We start from the raw sequence: 17,973 nt of genomic DNA, 5'->3' as shown, positions 1-17,973 counted from the left end.
ACTTAAGAAAAGTGAACTTTATTTGAATTTTTTATATACTATAATATTTTATACATAATTTTTAGACAATTCACATAATTTTAAAATGCACTTAGTGGGACTAGTTTAAATATGATCCTGAAGTGAGATTATATGAAACGATGTCATATTATAGATGTCAATAGAAAAACATTTTCTTTCTTCTTTTACATAAAAACTAGACCAGACTATCTACTACAAATTCACTGTCTGTTTTTCTTGGATGTTCTACTTTCTTTATTTACTAATTCAAACCAAACACCGATTGCAGATCTTTTGGTCCTTTCTTTATTTGCAGAGAGAGGAAGCGTTCTCACTCTGTGGAGAATCGGTATGGATGAGCCAGCTCATGCGACTAAACCAGAAACCTTCGACAGCGCTGTGCGGTTCTCTCTCTCTGAATCGCAGTACTAATGGTGGAACCTATGAGTACTAACCTAATCCAATGGATTCCCCTGCAGACGACATGTAAAGAGAGAGAGAACACTGAGAAAGAGCCACAAAAAAGTTTTTTTTTTTTTTATGCAGATCGCTGGTCACCTGTAGTACTTCAACTCCGGAATAAACGAACAGGTACTCAAGCCATTTCGGAAGCTTAATGATTCCGATGGAACGAGAATGTAATTCCGAACAAGCCCGTTATGTCATACAGAGTTACAGCTGTCCACAGCGCCGGCCAGTTGAACGTGAATGGAGCGAATAGAGATTGATTCTTAATGGTTTTAGGCACTGCCACTGCCTCAGCAAGGGCTATGTCTTTCAGATTGACCGAGCAGTAGGGGTGGATGCATTGCCATGTTTTTCGTAATTAATTTTGTGGGTCTGTTTCGATGGATATCCAATCGAGATAAGCTGTATTCTACTGATATTGGTTTTACTTCTCATTCAAGCCACCACCACTCCCGTTCTCTAGATCTTTTGGAGACTTGTGTTTTGTCCGTTTCTAGCGAGGTGGATGAGGAGGCGATTTTCTTGCGTCCTTACTTCTCCTCCACACAAAAACGTGAGCAGAAAGACTGACACGTTCAGAGTAGTTTGATCTTAAAAGGGTCCGCACTCCGCAGGAGATCTTTAGTTTAGCTCCTGACTGAAATATCAAAAGACCCGAGTTCGTTTTACACATGGCGGCCTCAACTTCAGCTACCTTCCTTTCCTCTCTGTCGCAGTCACGTTCATTGCCTTCTGCTAAATGCTACTCTTGCTCTCGTCTGTCTGGTATGCAACTCACCTTCACGACTTTAGTTGACTGTTTTTTTGCTGTCACTGTGCAGTTTCGTAGGATTTGTCTTTAAATTCGTGTCTTTTGGTGGACCTCTGTTTCTCCGTTAGAGGTTCCAGTGTTTTCAGGTGAGAATTGGAAATAGTCGAAGAGTCCTGTGTATAATTACATGAATGTTTTAAGTTGTCGCAACCAACTCACGGCATCTGAATTTTACCCATTGTGGATTGGCCACATAGTTGCTTCCGTCTCACTTGTGATGTCCAGTTTTCACAATAATTTCTTCTTATAAGTTGTGTTACTTATTGCCTTTCTTTATTTAAAGAACATGCAACTCCTTTTAAATGCTGCAACAATGAGGATTTATATTCGGAATTTCACAATTGAGGAAGCTAAACTAAAACTGAAACCAGAGTAGCTGTTAAAGAAGGCACGTTCATTGAACATTTCAATACCTTTTGACTATGATCCAGTCTGTGTGAAACAAATTTTCAAAATCTTTTTAACATTTGAAATTGAAGGATAAGGGGTTCATGGTGGGGCGATTTTATTTCTTTCTAATTTCCAGGTCAAGGCCCTTTTGGTTTTCAGGCTGAAAACACGTTTTGGAGTATTTATTGTTTTTGCTTTTGCACTTATAATTAATATTGTTTGGGTTAGAAAGGATGAAGGATCTTAAAATGATGATGTCCAAGAACTTCACCAACAGTGAGAGAAAAATGATTGTTTAGGGAGGAGGTTTATTCAATTTATTCTTGTTTATTTCTACTAGCTTAATTCTGAATTTTCAGGCTCCGGTACGGATATATTGTTCACTTTCTGTTTATGGAGAGATGTCTTTGATAGTCTTTTTGCACTATTTCATTGAGTTTTATCTCGGTTTGGTCCTTTCATCTGCACACAACAAGTTTTGACTCCTATTAGTCCCACTGTTCATGTGTTAGACATTCCTCCCAGTGATGCAGTTGTACTTACTGGAAAGCTTCAAAATGTAGCAGCTGATTTTGTGGGAACTCACCTGCTGAAATATCAACCAACAAAGAGGCAGATTGTTCGAAGGACCGGAAAAATAAGGGCTGTAGCTACGACTGTAGTGGAGGAAGTTAAAGAGTATGTTTTTGCTAGTTCTGAATATATGGACCCCACCAGTACACAAAAAAAATTGATTGGCCTAAAGAAATTGAAGTAAAATCATTTTTCTTCAGGCCATGTTTTACTTTGATACATGTCATATGTGCTGAAATAATAATATTTTGGTTCATGGTAGTAATGCTATTCTGCATGTTGTCCAATATATCCTCTTAACGTTAAGGTAAGCATACACTAAATGTTTTTAATCTGGAGTCACTCTTCAAGCACAAAGCCACAAATGTCAATGCGACTTACACTAGGTGGTTTTTATGCTTCTTTTATCTTTGTTCTAAATGATTTTTTATTTTATTTTATTAAGTTAAAAGTCTTTTTAGGAATTGTTATTCTCCAATTTCTCCAGTTGAAGCCCTTCTAGGACCCTAATTTGGTTTAAACCATGAACTAGGACTCCTAGCATGATTATTAAGTTACTTCCTCTGGTCATTGATTACAAATTGAAATTAAAAACTGCTTGTTATTTTTGCTACTTGTATCTCCTTCCGTTGATAAACTTAGCCATGAATCTTTAAGTGCTGTCTAACCACTAGAGTGGGTAATTAATTTGTGCATTGAGGACTCATGCATACCCTGTTCCCTACTTGAAATAAAAGTAATAGCTTCATTCTTTTGGCATCTGAATCCACTGACAATTTCTCATGCCGTCAGTGTAAACCAGCCACCCCCATGGTACTCCTGGATGACTAACTGCTTTATGAATAAAGATGCCTGCATTCTTATAGAAGTTTACTTCAACTATGATGGTTTGTCTATGCTGTAATCTCTTCACTCACCTTACTCTTCGTAGCCTATTGTGAACTAGGTGGTGAATATTGCAACTGTTAGACCAACCCTAATCAGCATGACTGGTTCTAAGTACTGAGATTGACATTTTAATTGCTATCCAGGTATACTCTTCCCAAGTGGACTGAGTTTGAACTTGGATTGGCTCCTGTATACTGGAATACCAGCAACGGTCTTCCTCCGTCATCTGTATGTAGGGCATTGCAGCTGATTCTAAGATGCTCCGTATTTCTTGGTTTGACTTCCATTGAGAATCTACTTCAACCTTTGGCAGGGAGGCAATGTGACACTCTTTTACAACCCCTCGAATAAGTTAGTCCCAAATGAGGAATTTGGAATTGCATTTAATGGTATTGCATTTGTTATTCCAAATTCACAACCCATCTGTTGTTATGGTTGATGGTCAACCTTTAATCTTTACTGGACTCTATGTTTGCAGGCGGTTTTAATCAGCCCATCATGTGTGGCGGTCGGCCAATGGTTATGACCAGAAAAGTTCGGGGAAAGGCTGACCCTCCTTATTTCACTATCAAGATATGTGTTCCTAAGCATGGTTCGTAGTCTGCTCATACCTGATATATTTATAGTCATTCTCCATTGCACCGGCTTCCCAGAATCCCTACAACATTTGATAGTACTTCTTATATGACATAATTGAGTGGCTGTGGATTTAGTGTTAGGGGATGTGCTGATATCCCATCTGATGAAGCTTTATATGCATCCTTGTGCACCACTAATTTTTTTCATTAAGAGAACAAGATGCTTGAAATCAGATGTCATTTCAAAGAAAAGGTTTTCTCATTACTGAGGGTTCTACTCATTGTCTACTTTGTGTTTCATGCTTGATGTGACAGCTGTGAACATGATTTTTTCATTTACAAATGGAGTTGATTGGGATGGTCCATACAAGCTGCAGTTTCAGGTTCCAAAGAATTGGCGCAACAAGCCAATTGACTTCTTCAATAAGGTAACCCTTTGGACTCTAAAAACACTCCCTATGTGTTTCACATTTTCAAACATATGGTCTTTTTACAACACCTACATGTATTGTATGTATTTTCCCTTACTTTTTGGTTGGGATGGTCCATTATTTGCACTCATAATATAAGTTCTCAAATGATTTTGATAGATGTTTTTATGTATTATTTCTTGTGGTCTTTTGGTGGCAAGCTTTTGTGACAATTTTTAAAACAAGATATAACTACAAGCAAATGTGAATAAGAACAAGATGAATAATACAAGGCAGTCAAAATTTCTTTCAAGCCATATAAGATTAAAATTTATTTTCAAGCACACAAGTTTATTGACCAATATCATATGGAAAATGGAGTTATAAAAACCAGATTGAGGGGGAATGTTAAAAGACACTCACATGTGTAAGGGTGGAATGGCTAGTAAAGAAGAAGAACATCTAGAGAAATGACATAAAATTGTAATTATGTAAGCTGGTATAAGTCCTCTTATGTCTTTTTTCTTTTGAATCACGTAGCCCTAAGGGCATTGTAGTAATTATAAACACCTTTCCACAACTAATAATACAGCCTCAAGGCATGGGGTAGAGCATTTAAGCCTTTTCCTTTTGGCTCAAATTCATCCTTACACCTCTATTTTTTTTTCTCTTCTTTCTCTCTTTTGGTTTCTTCTCTCCGTTCTCCCAAGAGTTAGTGTTCCTCATTTATCTCATTCTCTTGAAATTTTTTGTATTTATGTGTTGGTCCTAGAAATCAATATTGTGAAATAGAAAATGGGATAGGAAGAATCAGGTAAATGGATTTAAAAATCTGTGTCAAGTGCAGGGCCTAACAGAAGAATTGAGTAAAGAGGGAGCATGTGAACAAGCAATCTTTCCTGATTCAAACATTGTTATCACACGGTGTGCTATGATTGGCAATTTGTCGGTTGAAGGGGTATGTGACAGCCTTCATTCATGCCTGCAATTGGAAATTTGGAACACAGATTCAGTAATTGTGACTTGGTTTTAACGTCTTGACCTTTTTTATTTCTTATGTAGGGGGACCGCTGCAATTTGGACCTGGTGGTCGGCTGCACTGATGCAAGCTCCCCATTGTTCAACCCACTTGCGAATGTGGATGACGGATCTTGTCCACTTGAATCAGATTCTGAGGATTGATCGCCCGTCAAGTAACTTTCCTGCCCACTTACAGCTCTCTGGGCATGTTGTAAAGACGCTGAACGATGTTTGTATTAGTTAGAATAAGTGATCAAATGGTTAAAAGAGCTTGCTTTTAATGATTTGTTAAACGTCTATCTCAAGTTTGTCATATTGGGCACTTGGTATCCGCTTCACATGCAGTTAGATTTTGTCTCATCTCTTCAAATGCCTGAGGGCCCTGTTTACTGCTGGAACAGACACTGAATGTAAAATGCGATGGAACTGATGATTGGCATCACCCATTATCCGGGCAGCAAATTGAGAATACAGCGACCATCACGAAGGAAGGTTAGCTGTCACACTGCAAGAACTAGATTGTCCTTCGCTATTTGATGATGCTGTCATTCTGCAACATGAAATTGTCCAACTTTTCCTTTTGAAGTGCACCATAAGTCGCAGTTATTTTGTCGTGGGGGAGACAGAAATATACTCTCTCACGTTTCACTGACTTCAGAGATGGGGTTTGGCGTCATGCAAGCTGCCAATGGTCAGGGACCATTAAATCAGAAATCGGAAATCCTCTCCCACCCAGTGAGTACAGAGCCTCCGGATACCATTATTTAATAGCAATTTAGAAGCACTCTTTTCTCCCCAGTTGTTTGACTTGATCCAAGAGAATCCCATTTCACTGGAGCTTAGCCAATCTGTGGCAAACTAAGGCCACAACTTCTCTATATGATGTGGGTTGTGTGGCTTACATGAAATCAATGGAAAACAGAGCAGATAAAACCCCCACATGTAACAGAAGATTCAAGTAGGAGCGCAAGAAAAAAGACGCACTGCCTTTGGTCTTTTTCCTTGTCTTCTTTTGACCCTCGACAGCGTACGCGTTTCTTCATCAGTATCTGGACATCCCCTGTTGCTCTTTGGCCTCGAGCGGGTGTAGTGTCTGAGAGGAAGACTTCCGTTTGCAGTCTTCGTACTTTCCGGCGAGGGAATCGAACAAGTAGCCGGCACCCACTCCCACGGCCAAATCGATTGTGTAATGGCCCCTCGTGGCCAGCAGCCTCACTCCTTGTAATGCGTTCAATGCGTCGAACAACCACGCCATCTCTCGTCTGTTCATTCGGCGCATGTCCAGTGATGCGATCACCGAACCGGCTACGTGACCGGAGAAGAAGAGAAAGAAGGACACGTTTCCCACCGGGAAGTCCAGTCCGGAACCCAGAAATCCCTGCAAGAATCACGCTTTTGTCTTTAGTAACCTATTCTTCGACATTTAAAAAAAAAAAAAAAAAAAGGCAAACGAACGATGAATATCGATAATTGATCCGGAAAAGAGGAGAAATGCGGTCACCTGCGGCAATGGAAGCTGAGTAGAGCAACCCAATATTCCTCTGCACGTAAACATGAAAAGGGCGGATGTGGTAGCCCTTGGCCTTCCCTCCACCAACCATGTCCACAAGATGTAAGTCGTCTGCATGCCCACGAACACCTGAAACGTTTGATACATTGTCCATCAAGTATATGGGGAAAACACCTGAGCAGTTAACATCTATTCAATTCCATTTCCGTACGGGGAAATCAACACAGAGCAAAGAAAGTGTCGGATAGATCTGGTACCGTATTGAGGGCAGCGAGGGCGGTATTGAGGGCGGGACGAAGAGCCAGGAGGCGGTGGAGCGGGAGGGTGAGGTGAAATCCCAGATCGTATGGAGGGGAGGAAGCCGGAACCATGCTGAGGGTGTACTCCACGCCCATGAAGAAGAGCAAGAACACGGCGAAGACGCAGGGAATGGGGTGGTACCGTGCGAGATCCGCCACGTCCTCCATGGTCCACGCCATGAATGAGGGCTTCTCCAGAGCCGTCATTCTGCGTTTCTCGTCGTCTTCCTTCGCCTGGGCCTTGACCAACTCTCGAGGTTTGGGATTACGGAGGCTGGCCTGGTTTGCGGCGGCCATGGCCAAGGGAAAGAGGGGCAATGCGCGTGAGCAGGAAAGGCGACGTGTTTTATAAAGACAAGAGAGAGGAAAGCGGGCGATGTTATCAAAGCGCAAATCCGAAGAAAAAAATGTTTACAGTTCATACCATTCACAAATTTAGTCTTGCAATTCTTTTATTCGCATTTCTTGATTCAAATCTCAGCCTTACAGATTACTCTTGAAATGCTCAAGAAATTTCAAGGATTACTCTTGTTATTTTACAATTAATTTACTTCAATATATGAGGAGACGAATAATTTCAGGCTATTCAATTTAAATCGCTATAAATAATACGCAACCAATTCTTCATGCCCATTAAAGTCGAGGTTATCGTGACAAGGTGAGTTGCATCGGAAGGGCCCCCCCCCGGTGTACTTCAATTTTTAATGAACCCACTATTTAGAAACTTTGGAAGCAGGGAACTCTCATCATCATCGTCAACCTCGCCGTTACCGGCTCTCTCCAATTGAAGTGTCCTTCCAGACAAGTAAAAGCCACACCCAACTCATCCCCTCCCATTTATGACTAAAAAACCACACCTAAAGTACTCCCCCTCCCCGAGAAGTCTTCTACAAAAGTAACAAAGCCAATTTATAGAAACGTGGAGTAAGCAACTTTGTCAAGCTTCAAGATTTCTAAGAACACCCTCCTGTAGAAGGAAAAACATTGATGCAGAAACTTTCTGATTGTGAACAGCTCTAAAAACAGAAGAACTCGTTGAAGCAGAACAAAACTCTTTTATAGGAGATAATTCAGGCATCTATAACATGTTAACAAACTCACCAGAGAGACGGTTTATGGAGTCTTATCTGGAAGAAACCTCTCAATCCTCAAAAACATATTTGTACTACTTTGAATAATTAATAAAAAAATAATGAACCTAGGCGTCTAGTTTCTCAATGTCCTCGATAATGATGGCAGACTTTGTGGGCTTAGATAAGAAATCAGTGTACTCCTGTAATGGGGATCTAGAGAAACGAGTTTCTCTCCAAAAGTCTGGTGTAAGGAACCCGTAGGTCTTCAAAAGACAGTCGAATGTGGCCTACAAACAGAATACACAAATTATAATGTCAACGTCTATTAAAAAGAAATATCAGCAGCAAAAGTTGCAACAACACGTTTTCAGGAAACATTAGTAGAACAAAAGATTAAAAATATCATTTGCATTCGACAAGATCATACCTATGAAGACTTTCGATTTGAAAAAGAAAAAGAAAATAAACCACTGATAAATACTCTTGAGTTTAAATTCTGATACTCAAGAAGCACTACTAAATCATGTTGATGGGAGATGCCAAATGACTATCTTCAGCAGCAGACATTCTAAGGCATACATTTAGAGTCGGTGTAGAAGTTAGAAGAGCAGGTTCTTCAAGGTTGGGTGTGGGTCAGATTTTTGAAAACCCTTCCCCACCCTGTGAACATGACCTGAAACCTGTCTCCGTGGAAACCCATCACAAGTTTGAAGAACCAACACCAACCCCACCTCATGAAGGGTTCTTGTAGGGACAAGTTTTAGGTTAGGTTCACAAGGCTAGATGAAAGTTAATAAATTATATAAAACCTTGGACGTAACAATTCATGTATATCATTTAAATTGACATTCACCAATAAAACTATTCCTTTTTGTCTTGTTAAACATGTATATGATTTGTAAAATACATGGGTCATGTTCTTTCCCTGCTTAGCCCCATCCCTGCACCACAGAGTGAGGAGAAAACCCCATCTCCTAAAAAATCAGGAGTGGTGCCAAGTTCCCAGTTTAATCCAACCCGTGCCCACCCCCAAGTTCAACTGGGCAAACTTGGAACCCTAATCCATTTTGATTCTTGGACTCGTGAGAATCGCATTTCCCCAAAAACAAGTGATCCATCCAAGCAGGGAAAACAGCATCAGCCAATAAACAGCTAAACTACATGATAACTTGTTCTAAAATTATTGTTAAAACAAGGACATGAACCTGATTTAAACAAGACTTCTAAATACCATGCTACTTGCTACTTGTCAGTACCAGCGTCTTCCAACCCAGGATTCCGACCTGATCAGGGTTCTTCAAGATCCAGGTCAGGTCATCCGAGTAAGTTCAGGTAATCCTGAGTCCATGGCTAGACTCAGGGTGAGTTGCATGGGACTCAACCAAAATAGAAGGGGCAAGCTCGAGCTCATAACCTGACTCAACCACTCAAAACTATGGTCAACCTGACCGAGTCATTGGTCAATTCACCAGGTCAGAAATCCAGGGTTTATACAAGATTGTCAGTGAAAGATTACTGCCACAATTTTTAGACCTGTCACACTTGTTTAACATGGTAGAAACTAACAATGCCTCTGGTGCAATGGCCAATGTTTGTGCTAAAAAAATTGTCCAGAGTCGGATACTACAGTACCTTCTCTTCTCAAGGCAGTAATACGATCTTTTTTTTTAATTAACACGATGGCAATATAATAAAATGCAACTTTCACTGCTTAAACACAAAGAGTTCAGTAACAATACTAAAGGTTAGATCCCTGTTTTTCAAATAAGGCACCCAAAAAAAGTTATGAGATACAGCAGTATGAAAACAGAGTAAATCAAACAGCAATTATGAACAGTATACAGGAAAATCCGGAGAGAATCATATTAACATAGATTTAAACACCAGATCCACAAAAAACAAAAACAAGGGCAAAACACATTCTAAAGCCACCTAATCACAACCTCTTAACCGGAATTACTGTTTGCTTGAATATTTGGCACAAGTTTTTTCCAGAAAGCTATGAATTCCAATTAGTCCCTCCAAGTGTACAAATTAAAAAAAAAAAAAAAAAAAACATCTCAGACCTAATTTTTCATTCTTGTTGTGAAAAATGCCTAAAATATCCTTTATTTTCATTTGTATGTATCTCAAGTTAAAATTGTAACCTGTCTGGTGTCCCCCTTTAATTTTGTCAGATAATATGAATCTTTAACACTTTTAAATAATTAAATATATTATTAACATGCTTCCAGTGAACAACACAGAAGTCCCCTTATCATTATTTCTTCGACAAAAATAGCAACCACCTGAAGTTCCATATGTAATTGCAGATATCATACAAACTATTTAAGTCTATATTCTGGGAATATCTATGCTCGAAAGTTGTATTACAGCAACAGAATTCAGTAAATATACTCCAGTCATGTAACTCCAAACATGCTTAACCCCTAGGTCCCCCGCCCAAAATCAGAAACCGCAAGCTCACACATTGCGGTACCATTCAAACTCTTTATGAAATCATAACATGAAAAAGAGGAATGATATAGTCCAGATAAACGAAAACCCTCGAACCGGTAGGAAACGTAATAAGTGATCAGCACAGCAAAGTTTAAAAACAGACGCAAACCCAATTCAAAAAAAAAATCAAACAAAACTGCCAGCATTGAAAAGGGATTAAATAAAAGCGAGACAAAAGAACCAGAACAAGTTTAATAGTAAACCTTGACGAAATTTCCAAGCGTCTTGGTAGATCCCCTGGAGGAGGTAAACACATCTTCGATACCCGCAAACTGCAACACCTTCTTAGGAACTCTAGCAGCAACGATTCCAGAACCACGGGGCGCCGGAACCATCCTGACCAAGACAGACCCACACTTCCCAGTAACTCTGCAAGGCACTGTGTGGGGTTTACCGATCTTGTTTCCCCAGTAACCTCTCCTCACGGGGATTACTGAAAGCTTAGCAAGAATAATAGCGCCACGAATGGCCGTAGCAACCTCCTTACTGCATTTAACACCCAGGCCAACGTGGCCATCGCCATCTCCAACGACAACAAAGGCCTTGAAGCGTGTGCGTTGACCGGCGCGGGTCTGTTTCTGAACGGGCATAATTTTCATAACCTCGTCCTTGAGCTTAGGGCCCAGTAAGGTTTCCACAATCTGATGCTCCTTCACGGGGAGAGAATGGAGATAGATCTGCTCGAGGGACAGGATTTTGCCTTCTTTGACAAGACGGCCAAGCTTGGTTACAGGGACCCACTTCTCTTCTTCGTCCCTGCGGCCTCCCCCGCGCCGACCACCACGACGGTCTCCGCGGCCACGATCACCACGTCCACCGCGGCCGAAACCGCCACGGTCACCCCCTCGCTCCGCCATGGCTGGTGTTAAGTTTCAGAATCTGCAGTAATAGAAGAGGCTAGTAAAGTGAGCGAAGGCGAGGAGATGATTAGCAAACCCTAGCCGTCTATACTTCTGCATGCACCAGCAGTGAACCGGATCCTGGATTGACGCTGCTAGTTGGATTTTCACGTAAATGTAAACTCAAATTGGATTTCAATTTTTTTTATAAGAATGGCCCACAAGTGCCAAACCCAAGTCCATCGGCGGGAGCATTTACAAATTTTGCAAAACCTTTGTGGTAGGTAGGGGGTGGCACCCAGCCAAACCGTTCGAGTTCGGTTCTCTGTTTGAACTCAAACTTGAAATAAGTCTTATTAAGTATAACAAGCTATGTTTGGTTTGTTAGCTCAGACTTTTTTTTTTATATAAAAATACTATTTACTCTAATTATTCTCGTCAATTCCTTCTTTAGTTAGTTAATAGTTACTCTTATTTACTTCAAACCTCAAAGACAATCGATCGTTTAACTCTTTTAGGTCCCTCAACATCTAACGTTATTGTTTGCTAATAAAATAAATATTATTGATGGAAATATTTATTCTTTCTTTTAGGTCTATTAAACTAGTTATTATGCATTAATATACTTCATTGCAAAGTCTTCGATTCCTCGACGATACCTTACAGTGTAATATTCTTCTTATAATTTTTTTTTTAATTTTTAAACATAGGTTAGAACTAGAGCGTGGGCTCAAACTCGATCAAAATTTTTGGATTCAAACTCGATTATAATTTTAGGTTCGAGGCTAAACTCAAATTCGAAGTACTAGTAAGTGGGAATGCATGGGATATTGATGGAGGGAGATGTGACTTATCTAATAATTCATGTCTTAATGAAATAAAATTAGGGCCTTTCATTATTATTATTTAACCTAGGTTAAATTATTTTGTATTCGTCAACATGAGTACAAAAGACAAGAACGAAATTCCAAGTTGTGGCCTTTTAATCGTTTTTTGTTCTTGTACTCGTTAGGTGGGTCCCTTCCCAGTAGACACAGTTGTCGCTGGACAAGTGTCAGAAGATGGAACGAGACACGGTAGCGAATTCGGGTAGGCAGCCAACCCAAGTTGGCTTATCCGGACTGAAAGGGTTGATTGAGTGAGAAGATTTAAAGAATAAGAAGTGATTTGATTTGAAAATTTAATCTAATGGGAGGCTCTAATCTTTGTCAAATGGGATCGCGTTTTGGTATCTAGCAAGGTTCCTCATTCCTGGATTCGTTATCTTCTTCTCATTCGCCTCGCCCGTCGCCTTTTTCCCTTGTCGGTTCTCTTCCCTCCTCGCCCTTCCATTCCACTAATTTATCATCTTCTCTCTGTTTCACGACTTACAATAACTGGTTCTGAATGTACAGTTTTAACAATTACAGCTAAATAATGGAGATTATGCAATGGGCAGAGAAAGAGTGAACGTAACTGTTTTGTATTTCACTATACATGGATTATTTTGCTACTGAAATGAAATTTTGAGGAGGAGCTACAAACTAGAAAGTGTCTCCTGGGAAGGAACACGGATAAGATGGCAAGTTTGATTCTAAACCTCCCCACTCGGGGAAGACGACCATGGGATGATGGGTGATACTATACTGGGCGGTGGCGGCCAGGGAGAGTGAATCCAAGTGAAGTGGGGTGGGATTTGATGTGTGAGGAAGATGAGAGTCAAATGGGTGAACAGGATCGGCTACAGTTCCACCGCCACTACTTGTACTGGTACTGCTGCTTCCATAACTGAACTGGTCTGCAATGGAGACCACGTCGGAGAGCCAAGACATGTGATTTTCCTCGACTTCGGTTGGTTCCGGGACCATCAACCGCCCCTTCTTGTCGCCGTGCTCCACCATCATCCGAGACAGGAGGTCTGGGTCCTCCACTACCTTCATCAGGAAGGTCATCACCTGCTGCGGCCTTCGCTCCGTCACTTGTAGACGCCGGTTGATGACTTCCATCTCCGCTTCCAGGACTCTCTGCTCTTGCTTCAGCCGGGCCAGCTCCGCCACGATTACCTTCTCCACTAGGTCGTCCTCTCCCTCTTGCTTCGCCACCACCATGGAAGTAGCTCGATTGTGGTGGGTCTTCCGGCGGAATATGTTTTTCAGCAGGTGCTTCTGCCCTCTGAGGAACGACTCGTGAGCGAATTCCCATTTGTCAGGATCTACCTTGCGGAATCCCTGGTGTGAGAGATGATTAAAAATTTAAAACGACGTGAAATGGAAAGAGTGTGGAACGGAAATTTGAGCAAACAGTTGGTACTCACGTAGGTGTTGAGCTGACGGACGAAGCTGGAGAAGTTGTTGTGCTTGAAATGGATTGGCAGGAGAAGCTGGGAGAAATCTGAAGGGTCGAACACTACGAAACTGTTGTTTCCTGCGCTCCACGAGATGAGAGAGTCGTTGGCAGGATCGTTCACCATCTGGAACGTCTTCCACACAAAAGGGGCAACCAGATTGCTGCCGCTTTCCATTGGAAACACCATGAATTTCTCCAAATCTTATCCGAAACTCGCTTTTTCCGAGGAAGCTCGGCCTTCTTCTCTCTCCAACAAAACCCAATTCCGCAGAAAGTAGAATGCTTCCTCAGCTCTCATGTCAACCAATTTCCACTATCGTTTTTCCTTTAAACCAGAACAAATTATATAACGGAGACTTCCACCTGTCAAAACTCCATAGATCATAATAAAGCAAAACCAAGTAATCTTTTTTCTCAATATAACAGCTGCAGGGCGTTAGAGAAACCCAGATAATAATTCTAGGCGCATTACTTTGGACTAAAACCACAGCAAAAACGACCAATAGAGAGTTGCAGGGAAGCCTGACCAACCTTTTACTGCCCAGTAAGGAGTAACATGTTCGTGTGTTGGGGAATCCAGAGGGCAAAGACAAGATAGACAGGGCAAAAGCAGGAGAGAGTCGCTCCTGATATTTATTATATTCCATCTCACGCTGGCCCTACTGTTTTTGCCCTGAATTAGATATTTCGCTCAGTGTATCAAGTATGAACGAACCCAACGCCCATCATTGAACAGAATCCACCACAAATAGTAACTTGGATTTTGGTGGTGGGCTCTCTTCCGTACTGGTTTTCCCTCGTCTTCCGCATTGACATCACTAGGGGACTTTCCGTTGGCTCCAGATACACGAAAGTCTACTTCGTTAATGGAGGTTTTACCGTTCCCTGGGTTTTCTAAAAGAATTGTCTGCTCTATGCGGAGCAGTTTATCCTCCTCGTTAATGGAGGTATTAAACAAACTTTATTTAAGTACAAAGAAAGTGGGGGTTAGTGCACTTTGAAAGTGAATTATTTTTTGTGTTAGTGTGTGTAAAGGAAAGTATAGTGGAAAGTAATTCTTGTGTATTAGTATGTGATAAATGATTATCATAATCCCTCTAGCTATAAGATAAACTCACATTGTATTTATCATCCTGTGAATATTTTTTCGCTTCTTTTATCACTCCATCCGTAATTCACTCTCTGTCACGCACTCCCAAGCTGAACAACCCGGACAGTGCGTTCTCACTTCCGTCTGCCTCGACCTCTCCCATTGTCGCACTTATTTTTATTTAATTAAATATTTAAAAATAAAATAATAAAAAAATACTTACTTTTATAATATCTAAATTCATAATCAAATTGTTACTTTTGTAATATCTAAATTCTCACTTTTAAATTAGAAATTAAATATAATATAAAAATCATGAATTGATATTTTTTAATAAAATAATTTTATTTAACTATTTTTTAATAAAATAATTTTATTTAACTATTTTTTAATAAACTAAGATAAATTTCAACTTGTTTGATTAATAAATAAATTAAAAATAAAATATTATTTTTTATTTAATTAAATATATAAAATAAAATATTATTTTTTATTTAATTAAATATATAAAATAAAATATTACATCCCTATACAAGAGTGAGAGGACAGAATAATGCATAACAAGAGAGTGAAAATAAATCCACTAGCCTAGGGAGTGATTTCACTTTTACTCTTTTTCTAAAGAACAGGTTTTATGTTATTTTCATTAGTGAAAGTACTCTGGAGTAATGGGGTTTTTAAAAGCATAACCATAGTGTCCTCTTCGAAGACAATTAACTTGCAATTGGTGTAATGTCTGGTAAGTCAATGCTTATTAAATAAGAATGACATTGATTGCTAAAATTGAATGGATTCCAATCCTTTGATCATGGATATGGATACTATCAGGTGCAATTGGATTCCAATTTGCTGTTGCATTCACTGAAACAAAAATTGAGAGACAAGATTTTATTTTATTTTTACTAAAACATAAGATTTATTAATGTAATGTTAATTTAGCTACTCATGCAGGACGCAGTAATGCATATAAACTCTAAAACAAGTTGAAATGAAATGGATGAGCCGTATCCCACCATCGACAGTCTCTAATGAGCCTCAGGGACCCAGACGATATGATCCTGTGGAAGAAAGTGGCAGACAGGCACTGAACCGGGCTTCACCTTCAGCACCTGGAATGCCAAGTGCTTAGGATTCCAGGCCGAGGTATCCTTGTGGCACACCGCCACCGCTTCCACCTTCCTCCCCTCCTTCCCAACCATCGGCACCATGTATGCTTTCGTGTTGTGGGTCTCATGGCACAAGTATACTGCGTAAGCGTAAGCCTCGTTGTGGCAGGTGATCGATTTTGAGCTCGACATCTCTCGGATCCCCGTCGAGATGCTGTAAACTTCGTCGCTGCTTTCCGTTTCCTTCCCGGTGACAGTCGTGGTCAGGGGTTTGGTGTTCTTTCCTAGTTTGGATTCGGCGAAGTCTACCATGGACTCCAGAGAAGTCGCGCAGTACTTGCTCTCTCCCTCGGCCGCAGGCTCTTCGCAGCTCTCCAACGTGTTCTTCATCGTCTCTGCTTCCACTGACTCGGATTCGATGGAGAACTTGTGGAGGATTTCGGGAAGTTTGCTGGAGGAGAAGGGGATGGAGTCGGCGACGGTTCTCGGGAGGAAGGTTGAACCGACCGAATCGGATTTGGAGAAGCGGAGAGTCATCTTGGCGCCGGCATGCAGGTCCTTTTCTAGGAAGAAGTATGCCAAGTTGGGGTTATCGTGAAGCTGGTCAGCGGTGGCGGCATACTTGTAGACGAACGGGTTCTTGCCGGGAGCAACATGGACGATGACCGGATGCCCCTTGTGACCAGTCACCACGCCGACTCCTCCTTTCCCCACTCCGACGTGAGTCTTCCCGTGGCCGGCATTGACGTTGACGCCGCCTTTGTGGCCGACGTCCACGGCGGTGCCACCGGGCTTACCCTTTCCGGCGTTTACATGGACACCGCCGTGACCCACGTCAACGTCAGTGTTGCCGGGCTTTCCTTTACCGGCGGCGACGTCTACTCCACCCTTACCCACTCCGACGGTGGTCTGTCCTCCCTTTCCCTTGCCAGCGTCTACATTTACCCCGCCTTTGCGTACCTGAACCGAAGTGCCCGCCTTCTCCTCTCCCACATCTGCAAATAACACAAAAAATCAACAACATAAGATTTCAGCTGGCTAATCAACCAGAAAAGAAAGAGGAGGAAAGATGAGAAACCCGCCTGATCGTAAGAGATCTCGAATTGCACTGGGCATCGGAGTGTTGGGCAGCTTGCTTTGCCAGTAAACTTGCGCAGGCAAGCTCGCATGGGTTGTCACCGCCGCAGAAACAAGCTGCAACAAGACCACAAAGCAGGCAAAGCAGAAATCTTGTTATATCATGCCTTTTAATATATCCAAAAGAGAATCAATTAGGCTTTACCAGAAACACTTGAAAGAAGCAAAACAGACAAGTATCCATTGCACCGAGTTGCAGAGATCGACAAAGCTTGTAGTGAAGACTGAAGATTAAAAACGCACACCCAGATATATAGACCTCTTTCTTCTTAAAGGGACTGGGCACTGCCATCCAGAAGAAGTACCGGATTAATTGGCTAACTGCTATCTCCTTAAAGACTTAAATGCGGGGGTCGCCGACCAAACAGGTGGAGTTCCGTCATAATAGATCGCCATTCAGTTCAAAGAAAATATTACAGTAATTAAAAAGGTACGGTGGAAGGTGGCAGAGCTTCAGCGGTGGATGGACTCATCAAATTCCGGCTTCTCTGCGGAGGATCTTTAATTGGGTGGCAACTACCCGGCTTCCTGTCGCAACTCTTCGTTGGATTTTCTATCGGTGGCAGCTGTTGAATGTGATTCTGTTGTTCCGGTTCTCCCACGAATTGATGGGATGACATTCATCCGTCCATCGTTTACATGATGAATGCAAATGCAAAGTAGTTAGGTCCCTCGATAAGCAAGTTTTTAGGAGTTGTTTCCTATTTGCCTCACCATAAACACTTGAAAGAAGCAGAATAGACAAGTATCCATTGCATCCAGTTGCAGAGATCTAGCGAGCTTTTAGTGAAGACTGAAGATAAAAAAACCCACAACCATTCTTTCTTCTATAAAGGACCTTTGGAATGAACCTTCATTGTATCATTTGATTTGTATGCCAGAGGGTGCCGATGCATTAGTTGAGATGCCACTTACGAGTTTATCAGCCAAGGCATCTGAGGGATGTCCCTTTTGCCT

The 17,973-nt window shown here is 41.2% G+C and overlaps 5 protein-coding genes across 6 annotated transcripts; 1 reads left to right on the top strand and 4 right to left on the bottom strand.

Annotated features, from left to right (window-relative positions):
* The first annotated feature begins 381 nt into the window (after positions 1 to 381).
* LOC137946170 (protein POST-ILLUMINATION CHLOROPHYLL FLUORESCENCE INCREASE, chloroplastic-like) lies at positions 382 to 5,465 on the top strand. 2 transcript variants are annotated; one of them, XM_068792380.1, is made up of 8 exons: positions 382 to 1,233; positions 2,233 to 2,347; positions 3,274 to 3,358; positions 3,444 to 3,519; positions 3,609 to 3,722; positions 4,024 to 4,136; positions 4,966 to 5,076; positions 5,181 to 5,465. In XM_068792380.1, exons 1-8 carry the CDS (start codon positions 1,140 to 1,142, stop codon positions 5,298 to 5,300), a joined length of 828 nt encoding a protein of 275 aa, XP_068648481.1. In that variant the 5' UTR covers positions 382 to 1,139; the 3' UTR covers positions 5,301 to 5,465. The 2 variants fall into 2 exon arrangements, with proteins under 2 accessions (XP_068648481.1, XP_068648482.1); XM_068792381.1 differs by having other exon boundaries at positions 2,195 to 2,347.
* Positions 5,466 to 5,841: 376 nt separating this feature from the next.
* Positions 5,842 to 7,325, bottom strand: LOC137945990 (phosphatidylcholine:diacylglycerol cholinephosphotransferase 1-like). Its single transcript, XM_068792120.1, has 3 exons — positions 6,906 to 7,325; positions 6,640 to 6,777; positions 5,842 to 6,516 (listed from the first exon to the last, which is right to left on the bottom strand). The coding sequence occupies exons 1-3, from the start codon at positions 7,242 to 7,244 to the stop codon at positions 6,181 to 6,183; spliced, it is 813 nt and encodes a 270-aa protein (XP_068648221.1). The 5' UTR covers positions 7,245 to 7,325; the 3' UTR covers positions 5,842 to 6,180.
* A 657-nt stretch (positions 7,326 to 7,982) lies between these two features.
* Positions 7,983 to 11,487, bottom strand: LOC137945795 (small ribosomal subunit protein uS5x-like). The gene is made up of 2 exons (XM_068791824.1): positions 10,723 to 11,487; positions 7,983 to 8,307 (listed from the first exon to the last, which is right to left on the bottom strand). Exons 1-2 carry the CDS (start codon positions 11,374 to 11,376, stop codon positions 8,146 to 8,148), a joined length of 816 nt encoding a protein of 271 aa, XP_068647925.1. The 5' UTR covers positions 11,377 to 11,487; the 3' UTR covers positions 7,983 to 8,145.
* Positions 11,488 to 12,856: 1,369 nt separating this feature from the next.
* Positions 12,857 to 14,273, bottom strand: LOC137946931 (heat stress transcription factor C-1-like). Its single transcript, XM_068793212.1, has 3 exons — positions 14,215 to 14,273; positions 13,652 to 14,046; positions 12,857 to 13,565 (listed from the first exon to the last, which is right to left on the bottom strand). Exons 2-3 carry the CDS (start codon positions 13,868 to 13,870, stop codon positions 12,882 to 12,884), a joined length of 903 nt encoding a protein of 300 aa, XP_068649313.1. The 5' UTR covers positions 13,871 to 14,046; positions 14,215 to 14,273; the 3' UTR covers positions 12,857 to 12,881.
* Positions 14,274 to 15,688: 1,415 nt separating this feature from the next.
* Positions 15,689 to 17,264, bottom strand: LOC137946476 (BURP domain protein RD22-like). The gene is made up of 3 exons (XM_068792788.1): positions 17,162 to 17,264; positions 16,962 to 17,073; positions 15,689 to 16,874 (listed from the first exon to the last, which is right to left on the bottom strand). The coding sequence occupies exons 1-3, from the start codon at positions 17,198 to 17,200 to the stop codon at positions 15,799 to 15,801; spliced, it is 1,227 nt and encodes a 408-aa protein (XP_068648889.1). The 5' UTR covers positions 17,201 to 17,264; the 3' UTR covers positions 15,689 to 15,798.
* Between the last annotated feature and the right edge of the window lie 709 nt (positions 17,265 to 17,973).

Source organism: Aristolochia californica, unplaced genomic scaffold (genome assembly GCF_029961685.1).
Source record: "Aristolochia californica isolate CCGP_79_NKW_82.1479 unplaced genomic scaffold, dmAriCali1.0.hap1 SCAF_12, whole genome shotgun sequence".
Classification (NCBI taxonomy): domain Eukaryota; kingdom Viridiplantae; phylum Streptophyta; class Magnoliopsida; order Piperales; family Aristolochiaceae; genus Aristolochia; species Aristolochia californica.
The sequence above is the reverse complement of the archived record's forward strand: the minus strand, read 5'-3'. Positions and strand labels throughout refer to the sequence as shown.